The sequence below is a fragment of the Armigeres subalbatus genome, chromosome 2 (assembly GCF_024139115.2).
Source record: "Armigeres subalbatus isolate Guangzhou_Male chromosome 2, GZ_Asu_2, whole genome shotgun sequence".
NCBI classification, from domain to species: domain Eukaryota; kingdom Metazoa; phylum Arthropoda; class Insecta; order Diptera; family Culicidae; genus Armigeres; species Armigeres subalbatus.
In genome coordinates, this window is record NC_085140.1 from 345,951,073 (window position 1) to 345,976,163 (window position 25,091).

Consider the following 25,091-nt stretch of genomic DNA (forward strand, 5'->3'; position numbering starts at 1 on the left):
ATTATGGATTTCACTAAAGTAATAATCTGACAACGGCTTAACAATATCATGATTTCAACAGCAAATTCATCTATGCTGAGCAGGAAAATTCTCCAAAGTGTTCTATAAAAACTTTCGAAAGAAATTCAAAACTTCCACTTAGATTACATTGCAGATTCTACTAAAATATCTTTTGATTTTCAGTAGGAATTTCTTTAGTAACTACAAGTCATTCTTTAAAATTTCCACGGAAAATTATGTCGCATTTCAACGGATTTTTTAGTATATAAGACATTCCACAATGGGGAAAATGTTGCATGTTTCGGGCAAAATTCAATAACTCAAAAGGCCGCTGAACGAAAATTGTGACCAAGAACTTTTCTTAAACAAAATTTTCCAGGAATCGAATGGGGTAATTCGGGTCCGGCACGCCATTCCTAATAGGACTTTTTGGACGTTTCCCTCAACTTTCCCCATATCTTTGGTATTATGAACGGAATGCAGCCGTTATAAGCAGTTTACGGCATATTTCTGATTGAATCTGAATGGTTAGAATATTGTTGGGTAAGCGCAGTGTTATTTTATCTGGAGAGTATGTTAGTTTTAGGGGAATGTGGGGTAAAATAGTCTTATATATTATATACATACAAATGGATTTTTTTTTTGTTTTGGAAATATCAGGAAAACAAATAATTGGAATGCTATCAATTTGAATTCAGGTGCTGCGAGACACTAAGTTTATAATTTAAAAAAATATAAGTTGATGAATTTGACATTTGAATTGACCAATATATCAAAAATAAAAACTGCTATTTTTTTAACAATTTGATCTAGTGCGTAATTTTTGAACGCGTCATTCGAAAAAAAAATGATACGTAGTATGTGTAAATTTCATCATATTTGTAGTTCCCTGTCAAAATTTCAGCTCAATTGGTCATCGGGGTACAAAGTTACAGCTTGTCAAAGTTGACCATTTTGTATGAAAAACGGCTTCCGCTGCTATTATTCCGAACACAGGTGTATATAATATCTAAGACTATTTTACCCCATATTCCCCTAAAACTAACATACTTTCCAGACAAAATAACACTGCGCTTACCCAACAATATTCTAATCATTCAGATTCAATCAGAAATATGCCGTAAGCTGCTTATAACGGCTGCATTCCGTTCATAATACCAAAGTTTTGGGGGAAGTTGGGGGAAAACGTCCAAAAAATCCTATTAGGAATGGCGTGCCGTACCCGAAATGACCCCCATTCGATTCCTGGGAAAATTTTGTTCAAGAAAAGTTCTTGGTCACAATTTTCGTTCAGCGGCCTTTTGAGTTATCGAATTTTGCCCGAAACATGCAACATTTTCCCCATTGTGCATTCTTTGGAACTTGAATGGGGAACTCTCCGAAATTTTCGCGAGGAATTCTTTGGACATATGTATGTGAAATTCTTCGTAATTTCACGGTATTTATTCGGCAGTTCTAATGCAAATTCTTTGGAATTATCGATGGACAAAGAAATTGTTGAAAACTTTCACGAGAAATTATTTGAATTTCCTCTTTGAGTTTCCACAAAAAAAATTGCAATACTTGTGAGAAAGCAATTTCAAGCAATATTGCAATTCTTGTGAGAAAGCAATTTCAAGCAATATTGCAATTCTTGGAAAGAAAGCATTTGTAATTTTCAAGTAAAAATAATTCGAAATTTGTACGATAAATTCATCACCATAATTCAACTGCAATTCTTCATAATTTCCAAGGAAATTATTTGAAATGTCCATAGGATTTTTTTAAAAATTTCCTCAGGAAATCGCTCCTACTTTGCAAGAGAAATTCAAAATATCGTAGGAAATCATGCTAAAATTCAACGGGAAATAATTCTAAATTTTCACGGAAAATTACTCGACATTTTAACGGGAAAACTTTTGGAATTAAAAAAAAAATCTTGGGATTTCAACGGATGATTATTCAGCGGGATATTGCATGGAATTTTCAAGAAAAACATCGGAATTATCACGGAGAGTTCTTTGGAGTATTACCTGGAAACTTTAAAGGTTATCAATCGGGAAATTCTACGGAATTTCCACGAAAAACACGGAATCGAAATTTTTCGAAATTCTGAAAATTCTTAGGTTTTCTACAAATTTGAACCGGCATGAAGAATTATACTTCAGATGCGTGATAGACAGTGGCGCGCCCTTAAAAGTGCCGGTGGTGGTGGGGCACACCTCTAGGAGGAATCAAATTCAACAGAAATTAAATTAATTGGCTTCGAGATTTGGTTTCAGGAGCTATGGACAGAGGATTGAATTTGATTTCGATTTGAATTTTTAATTGATATTGTGTTGGATTTTGTTATGTTTGAAATTTGAATTTTACTATAATGTTCACAATGGATTTGGAAATGGATTTGTAAAGCCGAATTGCTGAAAACGTGGTTGATTCCCTTATTTTTTCAAATAACATATGATATTTTGTAAAATTTGAAAAAGTCTACTTAGACTTCGGGGGGGTGGGGGAGGGGTTTCGGAAAAGTCTATGAAAGTCTACTAGGGGAATGTGAAATTTCGGTTTACGTGGTTTGTGGACGGCCCCTTACGTTTTGCACTGAAAATGTATGTTTCCCCCGCGCTGGCTATTCCATCTACTGACGAAGTCGGATAACCTGTACATAAAAAATCTTGGTTGCAGCAGTACATTATCAGCAACGGTTGCGGTCGTCGGATTGATTGCTGCAGAAAATTTATTCGCAACGATGGCGACTGCCCCGGATCAAGAGAGGGTTAATACTGATATTTTGAAGAAGAGTACCAATGTACAAAAGACATACAAAACAGAATTACAAAATTAATATACATTACATACAGCTACGTAGTTCAACGTCACCTTTGCGTACAACTCTATTGGGCTTCTTCTTCTTATTGGCATTACATCCCCATACTGGGACAGAGCCGCCTCGCAGCTTAGTGTTCATTAAGCACTTCCACAGTTATTAACTTTTACTAAGCCGGGTTACCATTTTTGCATTCGTATATCATGAGGCTAGCACGATGATACATTTATACCCAGGGAAGTCGAGACAATTTCCAATCCGAAAATTGCCTAGACCGGCACCGGGAATCGAACCCAGCCACCCTCAGCATGGTCTTGCTTTGTAACCGCACGGCTAAGGAGGGTCCTCAACTCTATTGGGCTGCACCTTTGAATTTTTAACATTCGGCCTGTCTCTCCCTCACAGACTTTCTGTCTATGGTAGTCTACGGGTAATATTTTTTCAAGATGAAACTTCCAATTTTTATGACTAAGATTTATTTGTTCAATTTCCTTTACAGTAAAACGCGATTTCAGCATTCGAATTTAAGACTATAACATGCATGACATATCTTGGTTACTTCGATTGTACGTGTTGGCTTTATCGAATTGACACGTCTTATTTGTTTCGAAAATATTTGCGATCAGGTTATGGCAAAAAACCATTCGAAAATACTTATACTCTTCATTATGCCACCTAATGAATGATCCCATATCAAAAAGCTAATAACATTCATAAGTTAATGAAAAGTATAAGCTTCGGAATGTATGTGACTAATGCGATGTATAAGTTTTTTCTTATACATATCATTAAGCGCCTGCTTTGGCAAAAAAGTATTAGAAATCTTAATAATAAATAACATTAAATTTTTTTACGTGTAGATTTATTTTTATTCTTTGACCATCTTCCTCTACCACACTTCCCAAAAACGGCGTAGGTTGCTGCGTAGGGGAAGGGGGGCAATATGCCCTAGCTAAGCAAACACTGCTCTATTGTCTTATTTGTAACGCTATTCATGGGTATTTTTACATTATGCATCAGTTAAACAAGATAGCTAGTTGATGCCATTCAAAAATTGTAAAAAATCTCAATCATATTGATAATATTCACATTTCAAAAAAGTGGTGATATTTTGTTGCCGGAAAACTCATGAGGCAAAACGCCTTTCAGCTGGCGGCTCCTAGGGAACAAAGTACCACGCGTCGGCGAATCAGCATTCTAGTATGGATAGTCCGTGGAGACGCAAGTACTTTGTAGGATATTGCCACTAGGGCGTTTCGCCTCACCAAAATGTTAGATGTTTCCCATGCACTCTTTTGAAACTTTCTTCGCCTATCCTACATAATTTTAGATCTAGTTTTGTTACGGACATATTAATGACGGTAAATATGAGGGAAACCACAAAAGGCGTTTTGCATCGGGGGCGTTTTGGGGCCTCTTCCCTATCTGTTTATAGAAATGTTTCATAGGCGATTTGAAATATGTCCCTTGTGGCTGTGTATGAAACATTTCAATAATCAGATACGCAGCTGCTTACGCTGTTGAGTGAGTACCACTAATAATATTAGTTAGGCACTGCAGAACATCTAGATGGTCGCCACGAGTACGCTGGTATCCCTCTCTTACTAACTGTACAATAAAATGATATTGATTGTATATATCACAAAGAACCATGGCTCCGTAAAGTGTTATACACGCCTGACCCTACCAAAAAAACGAACTTGAAAAAAAAACATCTAAATGAAATGCATTGATCATAAGCAATCAAACGAAGTTTATTAAATACATCACCATTATATCAAGACAAAATTTTCAAAACGATTCATCTGCTTTTGTAAACAAAGATTCAAACGACGATTTGACAAATCTGATAGCTCTTCCACGCAAACCGATACCATCAACAGGTAACGGAAACCTTCACCTACCTAATGGAACGTACACACGGTCAAGCCGTTTGACCAACATTGACTCCACCTCTCGTTTATCCAAATATCCATCAAGTTTTATGAACAGCGACACGAACAATCAATTTATTCGACCAACAATATCACACACGAACGACCGAAGCGCTAACTTGAGCACCAATCATCAAAAAATATATGGGGGTTTGTGCAACTTCACTACAAATGCTCAAACATGTTCGGCGAACCTTGACTCCACCCCCGACAACTCAAACCAAAATCAAACCGTTTTATTTTTTCCAATCGAGCCGCCAACGGTCAAATTGTTGTTCGAACAACTTCACACACGTTCAAACAAAACAGCAACCGATGCGTTTTCTTGGGGGTGGAGTCAATGTTCGTCGAACTGCTTGACTGGTGTGTACGTTGCATAATGGTGGTGTTGGTTTGCGTGGGAGAGCTATCAGATTCGTCAAATCGACGTTTGAATCTTTGTTTACAAAAGCAGATAAGTCGTTTTGAAAAATTTTGTCTTGATATCATTTTCTCTGTGGGAGTAGGCACCTGAACTATTGTTCGAACAGAGTCACAAATCCTTCATATTTCAATTAAACTGGCGTACTGCATCCAACATCCAAAAGATTCTGAGTTTTTCTCAGAGATATCACGACATTCTACAATCATTCTCCACTCCCCAACAAAGTTGTGTGTTAATGTCACCGGAAACTTGTAACGTACGTTATCGTTGATTTGCGCCACAAACTGTCGATTGAACAAAATTTTAGTAATGAACGATAAGATTTGGTCAATACGTACCCCCGCCTTGAAAGGGCAATATTTCTGATTCAAATTTTTAGTAATCGGGTACCAGATTTCATTGAAGTTCTGTATAACGGAGCAAAAGTCCGGTATGTATTTATCTATAAATGTCCGCTTCCACTCGCCGCGTTCCATCTTCTCCGCATAGACGTACATCGGATACGGTGGGACGATGTCCTTGAGAAAAGTGAAATTCCCACTGACTATTATAAATCCATCGTCATCGTAATCGAACTCCATCGAGGATAAGTCTATATCGTATTTATGGCCGGGGCATCCTCGATATTCCTGCATGTCAATAACCAGTACTGCTGCCAGCATCGGGACCAGGAATAAGACAGACAGCACCTGTAGGTACATGATTGGGGAATGAATTTACCCTTGTTCGGAACCGTTACGTTGTCGGGAAAACTGTTACGATGAGACCACGTCTGCTCAGTTTATATATCTATCTGATTAGTTTGCTGTAGTGTGATTCATGTTCAGTGATTGTGTAATTATCGTATTCGGATGACCATGTTTCGATATGTACCATAGATTGTCTACGCTGCTAGACATAACATCCAAGGGCTGCAATCCAATTTGAATAATAGTGGTAACAATATTGATTACACAATGATTTAGAATACGCGAGTGGCGGGATATTGTAACGAAATTTGAAATTAAAACCGCTCTGACGAGGTGGTCGCCAGTGCAGCCAAAGTAGTTTGGTACAATATCTTCCAAATATCATGTATCAAAACTTGATGTTTTTCTTTCCGTTCCATCCATTATTTATGTAAGAGAAGCGAGAGACTAATAGTGAGAAATTTTTGCTAATGTGAATATGACTTTGAGATCGAAAATGACAGAAAGGTGAATCGTAATGCTTTAAATCAACAGTTTTAAACCTTTACAACCCTTGAGAATAGTTAATATGGCGTTTTCGTTTAAAATGATTTTTTTACCAAAAAACTGGAAATCAAACATTTACGTATTTTGCTTAATATCAACTTTACAAACCTGCAACACGGCCAAACTAACAAAATGCTGCCCCGCCACCAATCGAAGTAATCGATTGTCATTTTCAACCAATCAGCAACCGGTACGATTGTGACAGCAAATCAGTACGATTTTTACTGACTACTTGGCACATCCTATCCTAGATACAAACTAATGAAAATTGGATTTACTCCGCCTTCTATGATATTGCAACTACACTGCCCATGATCTCATAGTTGACGTAACAACCATTTAAAATTTCACCGAATTTGACTTACACGGACAGATAAATCAACCCAAACTTTGAGTTCAATATACGCGCTGATGAGCATATCGCAGAAAAAATTTACCCAAATTTGGGTAGTTTTCCCTTTTTTTCCCATGATTGCTATCAAAACTAGAGCAAGATGCAAACACCTCACCGAGGTTGCTCAGCCCAATAACCCAAATTTGAGTAAATTCAATATTCTCTATTTTGGGTTGATTAAGGTCCGCTTTGGATAAATTAAACTCAGCTTTGGGTAAATTGTTTACATGGGATTAAAGGTAAACTACCTAGTGCCAGAAAAGTCATTTTACTCAAATTTGGGTTATTGGCCCAAACCACGGTTTTGAGTGCAAACAACCCACTTTTGGGTAGTTTTGGTTTTCAGTGTACCCCGCGTTAACTACGGTAATTCAACCACTGTAATATCGATTCGTGGCATGTTTCAAGCCGCATTCAAGTGTCCACTGGTTAGAATGTTTCCGATTTGCGATATTTGTCCCTGAATTATCCCAAAAACATGCGAAAGTGCAATGGTTGATACGTCAACTATGAAATCATGGGCAGTACATGAGTACATGAGAAGTTCGCAATATGGGACATGTCATGTCAAGAAATTTAATAAGAACTGGGGATGATTGAAAGCATAATTCTACACTCCATAACTCCATGGCAACCAAGATTAGCTTGCTTGTTAGACTGCCATAATTGGTTTTAACAGGTTGAAAATTATTTGAAACTAGTTGACCCGGCAGGCGTTGTCCTGCGTAGTAGGCGAAAATACGCATTGCGAACTGCCCATGCGAAACTCCCATGCGAATCCTTTTTTTAGTTTTTCACGATTTATACTACTTTACTAATAATTTTTGACTGAGGAAATATCATATAAACCCGTCGTAAACTATAATGAACGTAACTGCTGAAGGAACGAAGAAAATCCATCCAGCCGTTTTCGAGCTATGCGGATACGAACACAGACCATTTCATTTTTATATATAAGAAGATTATTGAAATTAACTTTTAAGGCATTCATGTTACATGAAACTTCAGCCTGGATTTGTATTCTTTTATTTACTGCCTAAAACGTTAAAATTGTTGAAATATTCACCAAAATATTGTTGAATTTCAATAGAATAGCAAATATTCGTGGTTTCAAGGGTTTACTAAATCTTTAATTTCATAGTTCCGTTATAATATTTTTTCAATCTGTTTCCACGAAAACTTTCCTTATAAAAAATACCTTTTGAATAATGATTGACAATGCATGAGGAGAAATTATTTTACGCACACGAGGTAAATTTCTGCAAAATTTGACGACGAAAATTGCATTTTCATGATATTTATTTGGTTCTAAAGGCCTTCTTCTTCTTATTGGCATTACATCCTCACATTGGGAAAGAGCCGCCTCGCAGCTTAGTGTTCATTAAGCACTCACACAGTTATCAACCGCGAGGTTTCTAAGCCATATTACCATTTTGTATTCGTATATCATGAGGCTAGAACGATGATACTTTTATGCCCAGGGAAGTCGAGACAATTTCCAATCCGAAAATTGCCTAGACCGGCACCGGAAATCGAACCCAGTCACCCTCAGCATAATCTTGCTTTGTAGCCGCGCGTCTTACCGCATGGCTAGGGAGGGCCCTATGATTGCATAATACCAACTGAATTACCGTAGGATACTCATTCTTGTCCACAGGAAAATATTCTATCAATAAAAAAAAGTGATTAAAATGTGGTGAATATAGCCAATATATGAAAATAAGTGCAAAAAAACAACTTTTTCAAAAATCGCTCTGTCGGAATCTCTAAAATATTTTTTAGAGTTTTGGGTTGTTCTACAGAAATGCTCCAGATGCGATTATCTTTTATATAAGGCTTGAGCACCATGACTTTTCGAGCATAGTGTTGTTTTGGCACACCCTAATCAGAAGCTTTTCCTTCACATTTTTTTTTTGCGAAAAAAAACATTCGTTGAGTATGTAAAGAGCTTTTGACATAGTTCCTCACTCACGATCTCGTTGTTCAAAAAAGAAGTCAAAAATAAAAGCGGCCCGATGTTGGAATATTCTGTGAAAATCAGTTCCTTACCAAATTTCACAATTAAGCAACAGAACGGGGACTTCCTAGGATGGGACTTAGTTTATAGTCTAGTGTCCTGACGCCTCTCTTTTATACAAGCAGATTTACTCGCTCGCTCTTTAGAACAAGGAAAAATGAATAAACAGTAATAATATTGAACAGAATAGAGTAGCACAATTATAGTATATGTTGTTTATTTGTTTCTGACTCACTCTCTTATCAGTCGGCTGTAGAACGAGTGTGTACTTATTTCTTATTTATTGTTTATGCTTCAAGTGTTCATGACTTATCCTGTGAATAGAAATTTCAGAGTTTCGTGAGTCTAAATCCAATTAACGATTTAGATTCATGAAACCCTGAAATTTCGTTGCATAACTTTCTGCAATACCGCTGTATAGTGGACCTCTTCATGTTTTCAAAAAGTATCAAAAAATTAATCAATCACCCAATAATCACAATTATTATGCTAAAATAAGCCTGTCCTGTCAAATTTTCAGCTAATTCGGATTAAATTTCGAGGTGGCTCAAGTTGATTTAGTGTTTTTGGACTATTTTGAAAAAAAAAATCTAACAAGAGTTATAAACGCCGAAAACTATCGCAACAACCTCTAAACGGAAGCTTGAGGTGTGCTCTACAAGTCTTGGTAACATTGCTATTCGTTTCGTTCACGTTTTGACCATGTTAAAGTGATTTTCGAGCTTTCAAGTGCATAAAAACACTGTTTTCCCAGAAAGTCCTTGTTCTACATAATTCTTGAATTTATTACAAACCAATACGAATTTAAAATTTTACTGTTCCTCTTTTTTCTCTGGATATTTGTGTAATATTGTGCAACTTACCCTTAAATTCTTAAAAATCAGAAGCTAAACATTTGTCATAAATTTGCACGCTAGGATTTCTTTAAACAAGTTAAGGTTCCCCCAAACACACGCGAAGCGATTCTATCGCTTGGCGACAGCGATTCTGTCGCCGTTGCACACTGGGGATTTTCAAAAGCAAATTCAATTACTCCAGCTGACGCTGCAAAATTTCCAGAAAGTACATGTTTCCTAAAGGAAAAAGTGCGATGAATCTATTGCGCGGAGTTTCGTGATGGGCAGACCACTTTAAAGTGCCCATTTTGCCCAAATTCCCCTAAAAATCACAATATTTCTACTATGCCTCAGGCTGACGCTGATATTTCTTCAATAAATGTATGTTTCCTGAAGGGAAAAAGTGCGATGAATCGTTTGCGTAGGGTTTAGTGATGGGCAGACCCCTTTCAAGTGACCATTTTGCCCCAATTCCCCTGATATCACAAAATTTTTGAATGCCTCGAGCTGATGCTGATATTTCTCCAATAATTATAGGTTTCCTGAAGGGAAAAAGTGCTATGAATTGATTGCGCGGGTTTTCGTGCTGGTCAGACCACTTTAGAGTGCTCATTTTGCCCCAATTCTCCTAAAATCACAATTTTTTTGCTATGCCTCGAGCTGACGCTGATATTCCTTCAATAATTATAAGTTTCCTGAAGAGAAAAAGTGCGACGAATCGATTGTGCGGGGTTTCGTGCTGGGCAGACCGCTTTAAATTGACCATTTTGCCCCAATTCCCCTGATATCACAGTATTTCTGTTATGCCTCGTGCTGACGCTGACATTTCTTCAATAATTGTAAGTTTGCTGGAAGTAAAAAGTGCGATGAATCGATTGCGCGGGGTTTTGTGCTGGTCGGACCACTTTAAAGTGGTCATTTTAAGAGTGCTCATTTTGTTTCAATTCCCCTGAAAATCGCGAATATTTCTGCTGTGCCTCGAGCTGACGCTGATATTTCTTCAATAAATATAAGTTTCTCGAAGAGAAAAAGTGCGACGAATCGTTTGCGTGTGGTTTTGTGATGGGCAGACTCCTTTCATGTGACCATTTTGCCACAATTCCCCTGATATCACAATATTTATGTTATGCCTCGAGCTGACGCTGATATTTCTTCAATAATTTTAAGTTTGCTGGAAGTAAAAAGTGCGATGAATCGATTGCGCTGGTTTTCGTGCTGGTCAGACCACTTTAGAGTGCTAATTTTACCCCAATTGCCCTGAAATCACAATATTTCTGCTATGCCTCGAGCTGACGCTGATATTTCTTCAATAATTATAAGTTTCCTGAAGAGAAAAAGTGCGAGGAATCGATAGCGCGGGGTTTCGTGCTGGGCAGTTCACTTTAAAGTGACCATTTTGCCCAAATTCCCCTGATATCACAATATTTCTGTTATGCCTCGAGCTGACGCTGATATTTCTTCAATAATTGTAAGTTTGCTGGAAAGAAAAAGTGCGATGAATCGATTGCGCGGGGTTTCGTGCTGGTCAGACCACTTTAGAGTGCTCATTTTGCCCCAATTCCCCTGATATCACAATATTTCTGCTATGCATCGAGCTGACGCTGATATTCCTTCAATAAATATATATTTCCTAAAGGGAAAAAGTGCGATATGGAAAAGAAAGATATGAATCCCTTTTTTCAAACACTTCATTAAAGTATTTAGAATTAAAGTTAATCACTTTGATTCCTTCCTTCAATTGATATATTTTCTTGGTTTATGCCAAGGGAAGATATGATTATTTTTTCAAGGAATGCATTTGTTCGGCAGAAGACATGAGAGAATATGATTTTTTAATTCAATTCAGTCATTCGCTCGGTTTAAGCCAAGGGAATATATGATCCCTTCTTTGAGAGATGCTTTTACCTGGTGGAAGGCAAAAGAGGATATGATTATTTTTTTCAATTCACATTTTCTCGATTTAAGACAAAAGAAGATATGATCTCTTGTTCCGAAGAATGCATTTGCCCGGATGATGAAATATTGGGGCATAGTATAATATTGTATAATAAGTATAATAAGGCATAGTAGAAATATTGTAATTTTAGGAGAATTTAGGCATAATAAGCACTATAAAGTGATCTGACTAGAACGAAACCCCGCGCAAACAATTCATCGCACTTTTTTCCTTGATGAAACTTTTAATTATTGAAGAAATATCAGCGTCAGCTCGAGGCATAGCAGAAATACTGTGATTTCAGGGGAATTGAAGCAAAATGGACACTTTAAAGTGTTCTACCCAGCACGAAACCCAACGCAAACGATTCACCGCACTGTTTTCCTTCAGGAAACATGTTTTTATTGAAGAAATATAAGCGTAAGCTCGAGGTATAGCAGAAATATTGTGAGTTTAGGAGAATTGGGGCAAAATGAGCACTCTAGAGTGGTATGTACAACACGAAACCCAACATAAACGATCCATCGCACATTTTCCCTTCAGGAAACATATTTTTATTGAAGAAATATAAGCGTCAGCTCGAGACATTTCAGAAATATTGTGATTTCTGGGGAATTGGGGCAAAATGGGCACTTTAAAGTGTTCTGACTAGCACGAAACCCCACGCAAACGATTCACAGCACTTATTTCCTTCAGGAAACATATTTTTATTGAAGAAATATCAGCGTCAGCTCGAGGCATAGCAGAAATATTGTGATTTCAGGGGAATTGGGGCAAAATGGACACTTTAAAGTGGTCTACCCGGCACGAAACCCCACGCAAACGATTCATCGCTTTTTTCCCCTTCAGGAAATATATTTTATTGAAGAAATATAAGCGTCAGCTCGAGGAATAGTAGAAATATTTTGATTTTAGGGGAATTGGGGCCAAATGAGCACTCTAAAGTGGTCAGGTCAGAACGAAACCCCGCGCAAACGATTAATCGCACTTTTTACCTTTATGAAACTTATAATTATTGAAGAAATATCAGCGTCAGCTCGAGGCATAGCAGAAATATTGTGATTTGTGAATTTAGGAGAATTGGGGCAAAATGAGCACTCTAGAGTGGTCTGTACAGCACGAAACCCAACATAAACGATCCATCGCACTTTTTTCTTTCAGGAAACATATACTTTCTGGAAATTTTGCAGCGTCAGCTGGAGTAATTGAATTTCGAGCCTTTTGCTTTTAAAAATCCCCACTGTGCGTTGGTATGGAAGCGTAAATAGAGCATTGTTGCCTGCAGCGACCTAACGATAGAATCGCGGCGACTAGTTGTCGCCGTCGCTGCGATGAAATCGCTTAGGTCTGGGGGAGCCTTTATTTGAACAAAACAAAAATCAAATCATATGATATTTTATGCTTACAGCAAACGACTTCCAAATTTGGTTCATTTTACGTCTGTATGTTTTACGTTTCGAACAACTTGTTTGAAGAAATCCTAACGTGCAAATTTATGACAAAGATTCAGCTTCTGATTTTTAAGAATTTAACTACCGTTCGCACATTGGCAATTATATTACTGAAATGCCTAGGGAAAAAAGGGGAATAATAAAATAATAATTTAGGAATGATTTGAAATATATTCAAGATTTTTTTAGAACAATGACTTTTAGGGGAAATAGTGTTTTTATGCACTTTAAAGCTTGAATATCACTTTAACACGGTCAAAACGTGAACGGAACGAATCGCAATGTTCACAAGACTTGTAGAGCACACCTCAAGCTTCCGTTTAGAGGTTGTTGCGATGATTTCCAGCGTTTATATCTCTTGTTATATTTTAAAATAGCCCAAAAACATTAAATCGACTTGAGGCACCTCGAAATTTAATCTGAATTAGCTGAAAAATTGACGCGTGACCAGACTTTCCAATTGTTGTAAAAACTACACGACAAAACCGTTATTGTTCTTTTTTTTAAATGTTTTATCCTCATTTCAAGCAGGACATTGTTTTGATGCAAATTCCGTGTCCAATTTTGTTTTTGTTCAAATTTGATTATTTTGTTACGGAACTATTCATTAGCTCCCGCCTGTGTCACAATAAGTAACGTTTGCTCAATTCCCCTCTCTCTTCCTCAAGCGTTACGTAATTTGTGCACAAAGCCTAAGAACACAACAAATCTTCTCATGAAATACCTTTCAAAAGATTGAATGTTCAGATCGTTGATGAAAACAAGTAATTGAGACATTGGAACGAGATAAAAATGTTGACAGGAAATTTAAAATCTGAAGAGTTCTTTACTCATCGGAGGGTTTAAGCATCGCGTCGATACAAAATTAATTAAAAAAAATTCTTCAAAAATGAGTTTTTCATCTTCTTTTACATTTCAGTAGTCGAATAGTTTCGAAAATATTACGTCTATTGTTTTCACCTTAATAGAAACAAGCTACCGTTATAATAAGAATAGTTACCTATCGTTGGGGCAATTTTTGGAAGGTCAGTCCTATTTTTGTGGTACCGTCAACGGGGCCAAAATGTGGTATGTTCCAATTGAATGTTACAAAGCTCTAGTAGTTAACATTGGAATCAAGTTTTTATGAGTTTGGTACAAGCTTGAATAATAAATTTACCATTGTGTGGGGGAAAAAAATGAGGGAAATTCTTCAAAGTTTTATGTTGTTTAAGATTGGCCCATTCTCACCCCTTACAGGGGGTGACATTGGGCCACATCAAATAAAGTTCAGCGGTGACGATGCCTCGATTCAATCGTTCATTAAAAATAATTTTCGCTTAACTTTTCAAAAGGACCTAAGTAACATTTTTCATGAATTAATTTGAATAACGCAATCAACAGAACAACATGAAAGCTATTGATTGCGCTATTCAAATTAATTCATGAAAAAATGTTACTTAGGTCCTTTGAAAAGTTGAGCGAGAATTACCTACATTACGGCTCTTACCAAATATGTAAGGCAAATCAACCAAAGGCTTGGCCCAATCTCACCCCTTTTTAGCATGCATTGCTCGTTGCTACGAAAAACCAGAACCGCTATATAAATATTCATAAAATTCGATAAAACAACAACATCGTAACATGATAACCAGGTATCCATCGATCTAAAAACTAGTAATGTAATGTAATAGATTGTGGGGCACTACTGACACTATTTTAATACGGGTTCATTCGATCAATAGTTTTACATTCAAATTCCAAGCATTATAGTACGAGCACAATTAGTTCTTGGATTTTATTTTGTGATCTCCTAGACGTGAAATTTAATATAATTTCGAACCGTTTGAAGTTTTCATCAAAATTCGTCACAGTTTCTGAGATATTAGGAGTGGAAACATTTTTCGTATTTGTCCCAATCTTACCCCCTAGGCCCAATGTCACCCCGAACGACGGTACTGTCTGTATTTCTTATGAAGAACGATACCAAAATAATTGGACTATCGCAATAATAGGCTCAAAGGACGAAATATTTTAAGGAAAATTGTAGATTTTTCATTATTTTGAATGGAGATTTGTTAAACAAAAGGTGTTTCAATGATTGATTTGAAGAGTTTTAGCGGATCCATAATTGTTTTTGATGCTATTATATTCAGAATGAACTATTTCAACACTACCGCAACATCAGAACACACCACAACGATAGGATGTTTTCTCAATTTTTCATACTGCGAGCAGCTGGTGAGCTGACTGCTGAAAACTGATGAGTCTTACGATTTTATCAATTAATCCATTTATTTTTTATTTATTTATTCATCAACCCCTTCGTAATCCTAAGACCAACATGATAATAGAAGGAATTCATATTTGTTCCGGCCTCATTGAAAATGAATCGGTTCTTGTCAGGACCACCATTATATTCGGAAGAAAGTAAAAGATTGTACTGTGATGACTTATCAAATGGATGGCCAGTGATGATTTCGCCAGATTCGGTTTAGTTATGTACACTAGCCGTTCGATAACTGCAACATGTTTACTTTTCAGTTAGCGAATGCCGTTCGATAACTGCAACGCATTTTAGACGTCAAACGGTTTCGACGTCAGATGCAATTAAAGTGCATCGTATTGTGCAACACTATGCAGCTGTCATTGACTTTGACATCGTTTTGAAGTTTAGCGGTCCGATAACTGCAAAACTGTTTCAACTATCGAATTGCAGTTAAAAGGCATTGCAGTTAAATTACTTGCAGTTATCTATTGTACTTCTATTGTACTTCTAGAGGCTGTATACATGTTACGTAAGCACTTCGGGGGAGGGGGTTTGAAGTTTTCTTACGCACCATATAATTAAAAAATCATTTGTATGAAAGAAATCTTACGGGTTGTAGAAAAAAATCCAGAAAATTGCTTACGTAATAAGTGTACGACGCCTTAGTGGTTTGAAATGGGTATTATTGAGACGAATGACAAGAGATTTGATCCGAGACGAACTACAAAAAACGCTTAGCGTGGGTCGTGGAATCATGGCCTCCGTGTTAATCAGAGCGGAGAAAATCGGCGGGAGATTGCTGCAGAAATTCGTTGGCGTCCCCATCGATTTGGTTGTCGCCAGCGAAAACTAACATTTTTTTTTAATATTCTGACTTTGGTTTTATTGCTCAGGGCCAAAATTTGTCAAAGAGAAAGTTGATCTGGAAAAAATTTCTGCTGCACACCACCACTGCTGCGAAAACTGTTGTCGCTGGAACCGCTTCTGGACGCCCGGGTCTGCTCTTCGTGAAATTCTGAGTGAAAATGATGAAACGCGGGTTTCACAGGAATAACGAAGCAGTGGGCCAAAAGGGCCATATCTTACATCAAACTGATGTTCGTGTTGAGGATGCATGAACGGGATTGATTAATTCTAAATTTTTTACCGGGTTGGAAAGAAATAACATTTTCAATAATTTAACGTTAATAATCAATAGTATCGATGGAATTGGCAAATAGCTGGAGAGTTTCCGAATCGATTGATAAGAAAATTTCGTAAAATATATCGAAAGACAAAGACGACATTAGCGTTAGAAATATCTCCTGATTTCGTGACGGTCTCGAATTAGTGAATTTCCGTTTTCCCCTTAGACGTATTTTATGTGAAAAAAAAATTAAAGAGTTTCCCAAGAAAGTTGTTAAGATTTTCCTTGGAAAATTCTTCTGAATTTCCTATGAAGAAAAATTTATAAAAATTTGAGAAAATTTTCGGACATTATAAGGGAAATTCTTCGGAAGTTTTATGATTGATTCTTCAAAATTTCCGCGGCAAATTCTTTAGAATTTCCATGGGGTATTCTTCTGAATTCTAACAGCTTTTTTTTAGAATTTGTACAGGAAATTGTTCGAAATTTCACTTGGAATTATTTGGACTCCTGCATATTTGAATCGTCGTGAGAAATTTTAGATCAGCGGCGTGACAAATTTTGAACAGTGGAGCGCTGACAAAACTGTCGGCTACGACGGCATAGCTTAGCGTCACACTCCTCTATACTTAGAATTAGAACCCATGTTGTGCTCCAAAGCAACTTATGACAGAGGATATCTTGAAAGTGAAAAGGTTTACTTTTCATCTTGTGACGCATTACGGCGGAAAAGACTTGGTGGAACTTTTACAATCCATAAAATGCATTACGAAAAGTCGCTTCCTGGATATAACCGTGATTTTCACTGCTGAACCTGGCTTGAGCCACGTCGGTGTGGTTCCTAAAATAAATTAAAATTATTCTCGAAGATGGCCCGGCTGCGAATGGAGAAAGGTCAAAAATAAATCTGCTCAATTTGGTGGCCGGCAGCGCTAGGATGGAACGCCGTGTGTGATGCAAGCTCGCTTGTCGCAGTTCTTGTTTTGGTAGTGATCGCATATTTTTAGTCACATTCTTCTGGAGAGCATAAGGTGCGTGTGTGCTAAAATTAAACTTCATACATTTTGTATGCAGGAGATCATATTTCACGTTGGTGTTCAAGTTATTTTTGAGCGTTAATATTGAATTTTCGGGAAATTCTATTATCAATAATTGGCTCGCATATGACAGACATAATATCCCGGGATTCCACATTGTTTATGTCTTAACTATGCCTTCAAACATTCTCTAGGTGACCAAATAACCATTTCTCACAGTCGCCCGGTTTGAATTCGCTTAAACATGAGTGGTTTTGGACGACGATACACAATATTTTATCTATTCTCTTTCATTGTTGAATGTGACTAGACTTAGGGAATGCAGGATCCCTAATTAGACTTGATGCATTAACAACACATCTCAGAGATGAGTCAGCCTAGTGCTGCAAGTCTCTTTAAGAAAGACACAAAAAAGAAAGAAAAAAAACTTAACACAAGAAACATTTACGCTATATATGACACAAATCAGAAAGCATTGGAAAATTTATGACTTGTAAAATAAGATGTAAATGATGTTCTCCTATTTTCCACAAAAAAAAACAATTTTCTCAGATATGAATGTAGGTAAATTAAATTATGTATGGACCTTTCGGTGGATTGTTTTCACTTGTCATAAGACGAGTTAATGTTTTTAAGTAGCATCATCCTAAAGATGATTTATTTAATCAACTTCGATATTTTCAAACTGTTGACTGTATTCAATATTAGAATATTTAAAAGCCTTGTTGCCGTTTTTGAGGAGTTTTTGTTTTTTTTAATATTCGATTATGTGTCCCAATAAGGTAAATTGTTGTTACCTATAAAAAATTCATTTGTGTACATAGATTTTACGCTACATCAATGTCTGTAATTTGATTTGACGTCGTTTGAAGGCGGTACACAAAATTATCGGAAATATAAATATTACAATTTCACTTGAAATTTTTCGCTAAATAGAATATTTAAAATTCGACACTTATGAAACCATTCCATTAGAGAAGTATCACGTGTTTTTCCTTTATCGACAATCGGATTTTGCTCTATTTCACTACATTTTCAGAGTTTGAGTGCTGGTGGTACATCCAATACATAACAGGTTTTATTTTTCTTTTCTTTTCAGTAAACCGATCCGCATGCTGAACGCCATTAAAGGTCTTATTGGGTCTCCTCAGAACAATTTAAAGCTCTGTAAAAACGGACGCATTGTCTACGATGAGCAGCAGGACAAGTCCGTCTTTAACCGCATCCTGAAGGATATCTTTCCCCGCGATGGATGCACCAAAGAAGAGTATGTTCTAGATTTCTGTTTCCATTCTTTTGAGTGTATGGTAATAAAATCTTTCCGTTTCCCAGGAGAAAAACAATTTTTATGAATCTGATAAAGGAAGCCTTGTTGAAGGACTTCTCTAGTTTCGATACACATCCCGAGAGAAAACTACTTACTCTACGAAAGGATAGGAAAAAGGTAGCAAACCGAAGGAATGCGATCCATTTTGATCCTTCCCGTCTCTTTTTCGTGTTGTTGATGGTATTGTTAATCGTTTTGTGTGTTTTGATTTTCAGAAGGATAAGAATCTAATCCATCATCGTACCTGCACATCAATCAATTATCAGTTCCTACCGAGGAATTGTGTTCTCAAACAAATTCTGGATATGCAACTGTTGGTAAAGGTACGGGATCGAGAGCTAGACTACACAAACGGTAATAATGAGTATCATTATTCGAGGGTATTTATGCGTTTCTTTTTTTTTTAGCCAACTCTGCCCACGATTCGGCCGGACTTGTACCAACAGACCTCATCGGGCGGTAATCCGTTTTCCTACATCGATGAGCTGTACGAAAAGTATTTGGATTGCTTGGACGAGTGCTGCGAGCAGCGGTTACCGGTTCGGTCACTTTGCCTCGAGGATTCCTACCTGAACGATCAGGAGCGATATCAGCTGGGAGCTAGCGCACTGGATTGTTCCATTATGATTACATTCCGACGATTGGCTGAACGCGAAGAGAAAAGGTATGTACGCCTCCGTCCGTAGTGCTGATCTACATTGATAGAAAAATCCATTGAAATGTACGCTAAAAATCATGCATATACCTAAATGGAGAGAGGAACTAAATACATCATTGTAGGCAGCAATGAAACTAAGCATCCAATCATTGAAATTATGAATGCTGACGTAATAATATCAGATAGCATCCATCTGAGGGCTAAGGTTGGAAAAATTTCATCTATTTCGTTCGACACGTTGAATTGAACCATGTAGGAATTACAATGTCACAATGTTTTCAACTTCAACTAAGCTTAACCTAATTTATACTAAGTTGAATAATTTACCTTCCTTAACCTTCAAAGAGTGAGCATTACAGTTTTAAATTTCAAAAAATATTTGGATCTAATAAAACGAAGTCCAATTCTTTTTTTGATTATCGTTGTTTTTTAACTACCGTGTTGTGCCCTTATTTAGTATTTAGTATTTTGAAGCTGCAATTTCGCTACATAGTGTCATTTTTAATATACAATTGTAAATAAAATATGTTAGGATGCATTCATAGACTTAGTTTCCAATAGTGGGAACAAAATTGATCAATTCTGTAGTCCTTATTCAAATCATCAGAAATGGCATTGTTTCTAATTCCGTTCATTCTTGTTACCAATTCCAATCACCCGAACATTTGATTTCTTGGAGATGTTCATAACAGGCATCATTTTTCTTCACGAATTCATCTTTTCGTTCATTATTATAGCAAATAACGGGTGGCAAATAAAAAATTTGAATGACTTCAATACTTTTCTATCAGAATAATAATGCTTTCACAGAAATATGACTTTATGTGAATGAATCCACTCCAACATTGCTTACAAAATGCGGTCGAAACATGAAGTACTGCGGCGCGCATTATAAATTTTTCAAGCAAACACAGTTCATGGAAAAAGTAGGTACACGGTCGAACATTTTAGCGTGAAAATGTTTCAAAACCTGTCATAGCATTTTTTGGTCTACCGAGCTCCATTGCATACATAGGTGATTGTAAGGCCAAAGACTCGGAGCAACTCATAAGCAGGATCAGAAGCAGCATTCAGAAAACCGATGTGGCAGAACCGTACAGCGCACTCAAAAATAAACTTTCACCGATTCGTAGTTCAAGTTTATCTACTAAAAGCTAATGCTTCGGAGCATCAAACCCCAGCACTCTAAACCATATGGTTACCGAGTGCATCAGAACCAAGAACTTTTTAAGTTTTGAAAAACTTTTGCATTGTTCAATTTTCAATATCTTCATGGACTTTCGAAAAGCGGATAACATGCGGAAAAATAGGTAGCAAAACATCCTAAAAGGGCTCGATGAAAAAAAAAAATTATGCCATACCAAATGATTCATACAAAAAACTGTTTCGCCTAGGGATTACCACTACGACTTTCTTTGGACTTCTCAGCATGCATTAAAACAAAATCCAGCTGCTTATGGCTGCAAATCTGCGATTCCGAACACTTTTTCGAAAAAAAAGTCAATAATTTTGAAACACTAAATATGGGTATTATTATAATATACGGCAGACTACGATGGGCTGGATACCTATATCATACGTGTACTAAAAGGGCATCAAAAGCAGCTTAAATATAGAAAGTATATAACTTGGAAGATGATGTATGCTTCGTGATAGGCTGTGTACACGATGGCTTATGCAACTGGCAACGTATACTGCATTAGGCGTAGGCTCATCAAGAGGAGGCAGCTCATTATCTATCATGTAATCAAGTAGGTAAATGTGAAAAACAATGGACTTATGAGGGTTTGAAAAAGTATGTATCCTGTTTCCGAACTCCTAGAATATTTACCCTCAAATAGGGACAGAGATAGGGACACTTATGGAATATCTCCATTACTCGCATGGATGCGATTTTTCAAGTGCCTTCTACACATATCTTACCAAATATATTCAAAAAAGTGGCAGGAATGATAGAAATTAAAGAAAGAGTGTCTGAAAGGAAAACAGCTTCTACAGAAAAGGTTTTATGATAGCTTCGGGGCAATATGGACCAAGATCACGGAGAACTAATTAGTACACCGGTTCTGTTACATTCTGATTGCGACAAACTGCCAAGCGACAATCAACTCTGAAAAGTTAGATAGTTATTACAAAGCAATCTACCAGTTATATTTGAAGCTGTATGATTGGTATAGAATTTCTGCTACGGTGCATAAAGTCCTTGCCCATGCTGGAGATTTAATAATTCATTCACCAACATCGTTTGGAATGTTTGCTGAAGAAGCAGCTGAATGCCAATACTAGCACTTAAAAAAGTCGGACTCATCATGCCAGGAAAGCATCGAGAGAGGAAAATTTACGTGTCGTTTTCATTCGTGCTATGAACTCGTCAGATCCTTTGATAAGCTCACTCTACTTAAGTAACCGACTTAAAAGCTAATCTAATCTGGAATATCCGGAAGATGTTTTTGATGACTGAAAGTTCCTGCAGTACAACAGATACGAGTAGAGATAAAAAATTGCTCTAGCAGATATTGTAATCGAACTTTGAGCAAATAATTATTATTTTATTATTATTTTTGGAGATGTTCATGATCATAATAAATAAATAAATGTTGTTGCAGAATACTTGTAAACCTTGAAACCTTTATTACATGGAGTTCATGTAGCTCTCTTGGAGCATTATATTGTATTCCCTTTACTTAATTTAAGGGTACGAAAATTATTTTAAGCTTTTAGTGAAATGCATTTACTTGAAATAAGACTAGTTTGTACAATTCCATTTAATTCCACTACTTTATTATACCTTTTACAGATACGTATTTCGACCTCAACAGTAAGGTCGTCTTCGGTGTCTCGTACTTGACTCATACTTCGGTGGAATTGTACAAACACGTCTAATGACAAGTAAATTTAATGAATTAAGAGTCTGAAGCCATTTAAAAAAAATATATAGGGAATGACGGCTTTGGCAGGTTTTGTTCTATTATTGGCAGGGGTTTTTTTATGATTGATTATGCTCAAATTTGGCCTAAACATTCTTTGCATATCAGAGAATATTGTGGCCAAATTTCATCAAATTCGGTCGACAAAAACCCCCCTGACAATAATAGAACAAAACCTGCCAAAGCCGTCTTTTCCCCTATCAAAGACATCCAAATACGCTTGTAGATGCAAAGCCTGTATTCCATGAAGTTCTTAGGCGGCTTAGAACATCTGTACAACTCAGAACAATGCACAATTTTCTAGTTTAAATACTATAGGTCTGAATTATAATAAAATACACAACAATAGACTGCTGAAAAATGTACATTACGTTTATAGATGAAAGAGATGTATAGAATGGAGATCAAAGGGCTATACTCCAGGAAGTTAGGAGACCTTGGAAGTAATAATGACTTGCAAAGCATATATTTCACATAGTTTAGCCGCCAATCTTCGAAATAAGTGTAAAATATTGCAGAAATGTCGTGAAATTATGTTCGGCCACCTATTTGTATGGAACCGCCCCATAGTGCATCGGTCACGTCATATCAGCAAGACTAATCGCCACACGGCGAACCACGGACCATACGCTAAATTTATTAGTCTATATGTATTTGAAGACTAAGGACAACTCTTCAGATAAAACTGTACTTCTTTGTAGATTTTTTCCCAACCTATTCTTTTCATACCAGTTTTCTAGTTCTCACCCGTTAAAAGGCTTAAAATGTTATTTTCTTCCAAATTCAAAATACAATGAATGATGCTTCCTTAGTTTAGCAAAGCTGTTTTGGCTGTATTCGAAATGTATTCAACATGAACATTGATGCTAGCTGCCCAGTAGCATTAGGTACCACAGAAAAGGACAGATACGATTCCTTATCAGAGTTTTCCACCTCATCCTTATCCTTAACGTTATTTTGACTAGAGCCTGGATGCTAGGCCTTTAAGTTTTACCGGAACTTTTAAAACAATGTCTCTGTTTGATTGGAATTGTTCGTTTCGTACCGCTGTTTCGTTCAAATTGAATATTTGTTCAGGGGTCACCAGGGTTAAAGCACCGGTGAACCCAACTTCTACAAAGTATATTCACGGATTTCGGTAAAACATAATCTTATTTGTAGCTCAAAACCGGCAGTGTTTTTATAGTGGACTCGTAATTTCCGAATAAAGCTTTAAAAACAAGAACGCCACAATTAAATGGATTGGGCTGTTTGAAACTGTTCGTGTTCTTTGAAAACCCTTTCTTAACTTTGGCCAGCAATCACTTGATAACTCGTCATTCACCATCAACTGAAAAAAACTATATTTTCCCGGCTTGAGTTGAAACGTTCCCATAACGTTTTCGCGTAGAGTCGTAAACGGAATTCCTTTCGGTCTGGCTGCTTGCGGGATAGAATTTCTAAAGTTTACCATTCATATGGCTTCATGAACGATGTACCTTTCCTTGCTCATGGATTATATTCTCACGAAAAAAAATTTCGTTTTATCCATCCTCTAAACCCAAAGAACGTAATAAGGAACGAGAGAATTTAGATGCACCCTTTTCTTTAATTTCGTTTATTTGGTAGGCTCAAGCGTGTCGTGTCGTCGCGTGTATAACACTTTAAGAAACCACTTTAAGTGATATGTACAATCAACATCATTTTATTATGAAGTTATTAACAGAGGGGTAGAAGCCAATGTACTCGCGATGACTCCAGGTTAGGTTCACAATGTTCAAGGATGGAAGGAGATTTGGTAGATGTACCCTTATTCCGGTCAAGATATTTTTCACATATTAATATTGGTAAAATACAAACAACAATTTGGTAATACATTATACTGTTACCTGCTATCAGGGTTGTAAATTTTCGGCAGCACTGGATGAAGGTGATGTTTTTTTTATATCATGTTTTTATTTTCTTCCTGCTTTGAAATCAACCTCCACATTCCCGGAGAGGCAGAAAAGTAAACAACAGAACTCACATCACCCACTGCGCCGCGAAGATGAAATCTACCACAGCAAAATGTACACATTCACCCAGCAAATTGAAAAATTCACCACGCGTTTAAATGGGCCACTCACAGTCATATGGTAAGGAGCGAACTGAGCAGCATGTCAGAGTGACTTGTGAGTGGCTGAATGCGAAATTGAAAGGTCGGTGTTGGAAATGATTTTTCGGCTGCACCCAGTCGCACTCACCACGGCGGCGAAGAAGGCGACTGCAGATTATACTGAGATCCATGTTTTTCACTGCATTGACTGTGAAATATTTCTACCCTGCCTGCTATATCTTACTATGCTGCTGTGTTTGAAATGCAGGGCAAATTTCCAATTAAAAATGCTTAAATATTATGACAGACGTTCTCAGCAAGAGGATTAATGAAAACAGTCAGAATGAGGCTCGTTGTGACGACGAACAAATTTTGTTCAAATTTTCACTATTAGTCGCTAAAAACCACGCTGCTTTTCATTTCATTTCAGGCACACAAGGATATTTTTCCGTTATTTTTAGACGAAAATTCTTCATTATTTATTATTTTATCTTGCGTGAACGGAATTAGGCGCTGATTGGAATAAGGGTACTTGGTCTAATAAAAAAGTAATAATAAAATTCTGCATCTCAAATTTTACGCGCTGTTAATTTTCATTATTTTCTCTGTGACTTGGTCCCTGAGTACCACTAGGGATAAATAGGGTTAAGAACAAGCCTCC

General features: G+C 36.9%; 2 protein-coding genes across 5 annotated transcripts in view; one reads left to right on the plus strand and one right to left on the minus strand.

The window, feature by feature from the left end:
• The window catches only part of LOC134212895 (inositol-pentakisphosphate 2-kinase), a 507,776-nt gene that overhangs the window by 475,889 nt on the left and 6,796 nt on the right, over positions 1-25,091 (plus strand). For 3 of the 4 annotated variants that reach the window (XM_062691192.1, XM_062691191.1, XM_062691193.1), the window contains 4 exons: positions 18,544-18,711; positions 18,777-18,888; positions 18,987-19,094; positions 19,179-19,435. In XM_062691192.1, the coding sequence (XP_062547176.1) occupies positions 18,544-18,711; positions 18,777-18,888; positions 18,987-19,094; positions 19,179-19,435 (645 nt within the window). The remainder of the gene's footprint in view (positions 1-18,543; positions 18,712-18,776; positions 18,889-18,986; positions 19,095-19,178; positions 19,436-25,091) is intronic. The other variant, XM_062691194.1, reaches the window with a different exon arrangement.
• Positions 5,229-5,904, minus strand: LOC134217037 (uncharacterized). Its single transcript, XM_062695793.1, has 2 exons — positions 5,503-5,904; positions 5,229-5,448 (listed from the first exon to the last, which is right to left on the minus strand). Exons 1-2 carry the CDS (start codon positions 5,863-5,865, stop codon positions 5,284-5,286), a joined length of 528 nt encoding a protein of 175 aa, XP_062551777.1. The 5' UTR covers positions 5,866-5,904; the 3' UTR covers positions 5,229-5,283.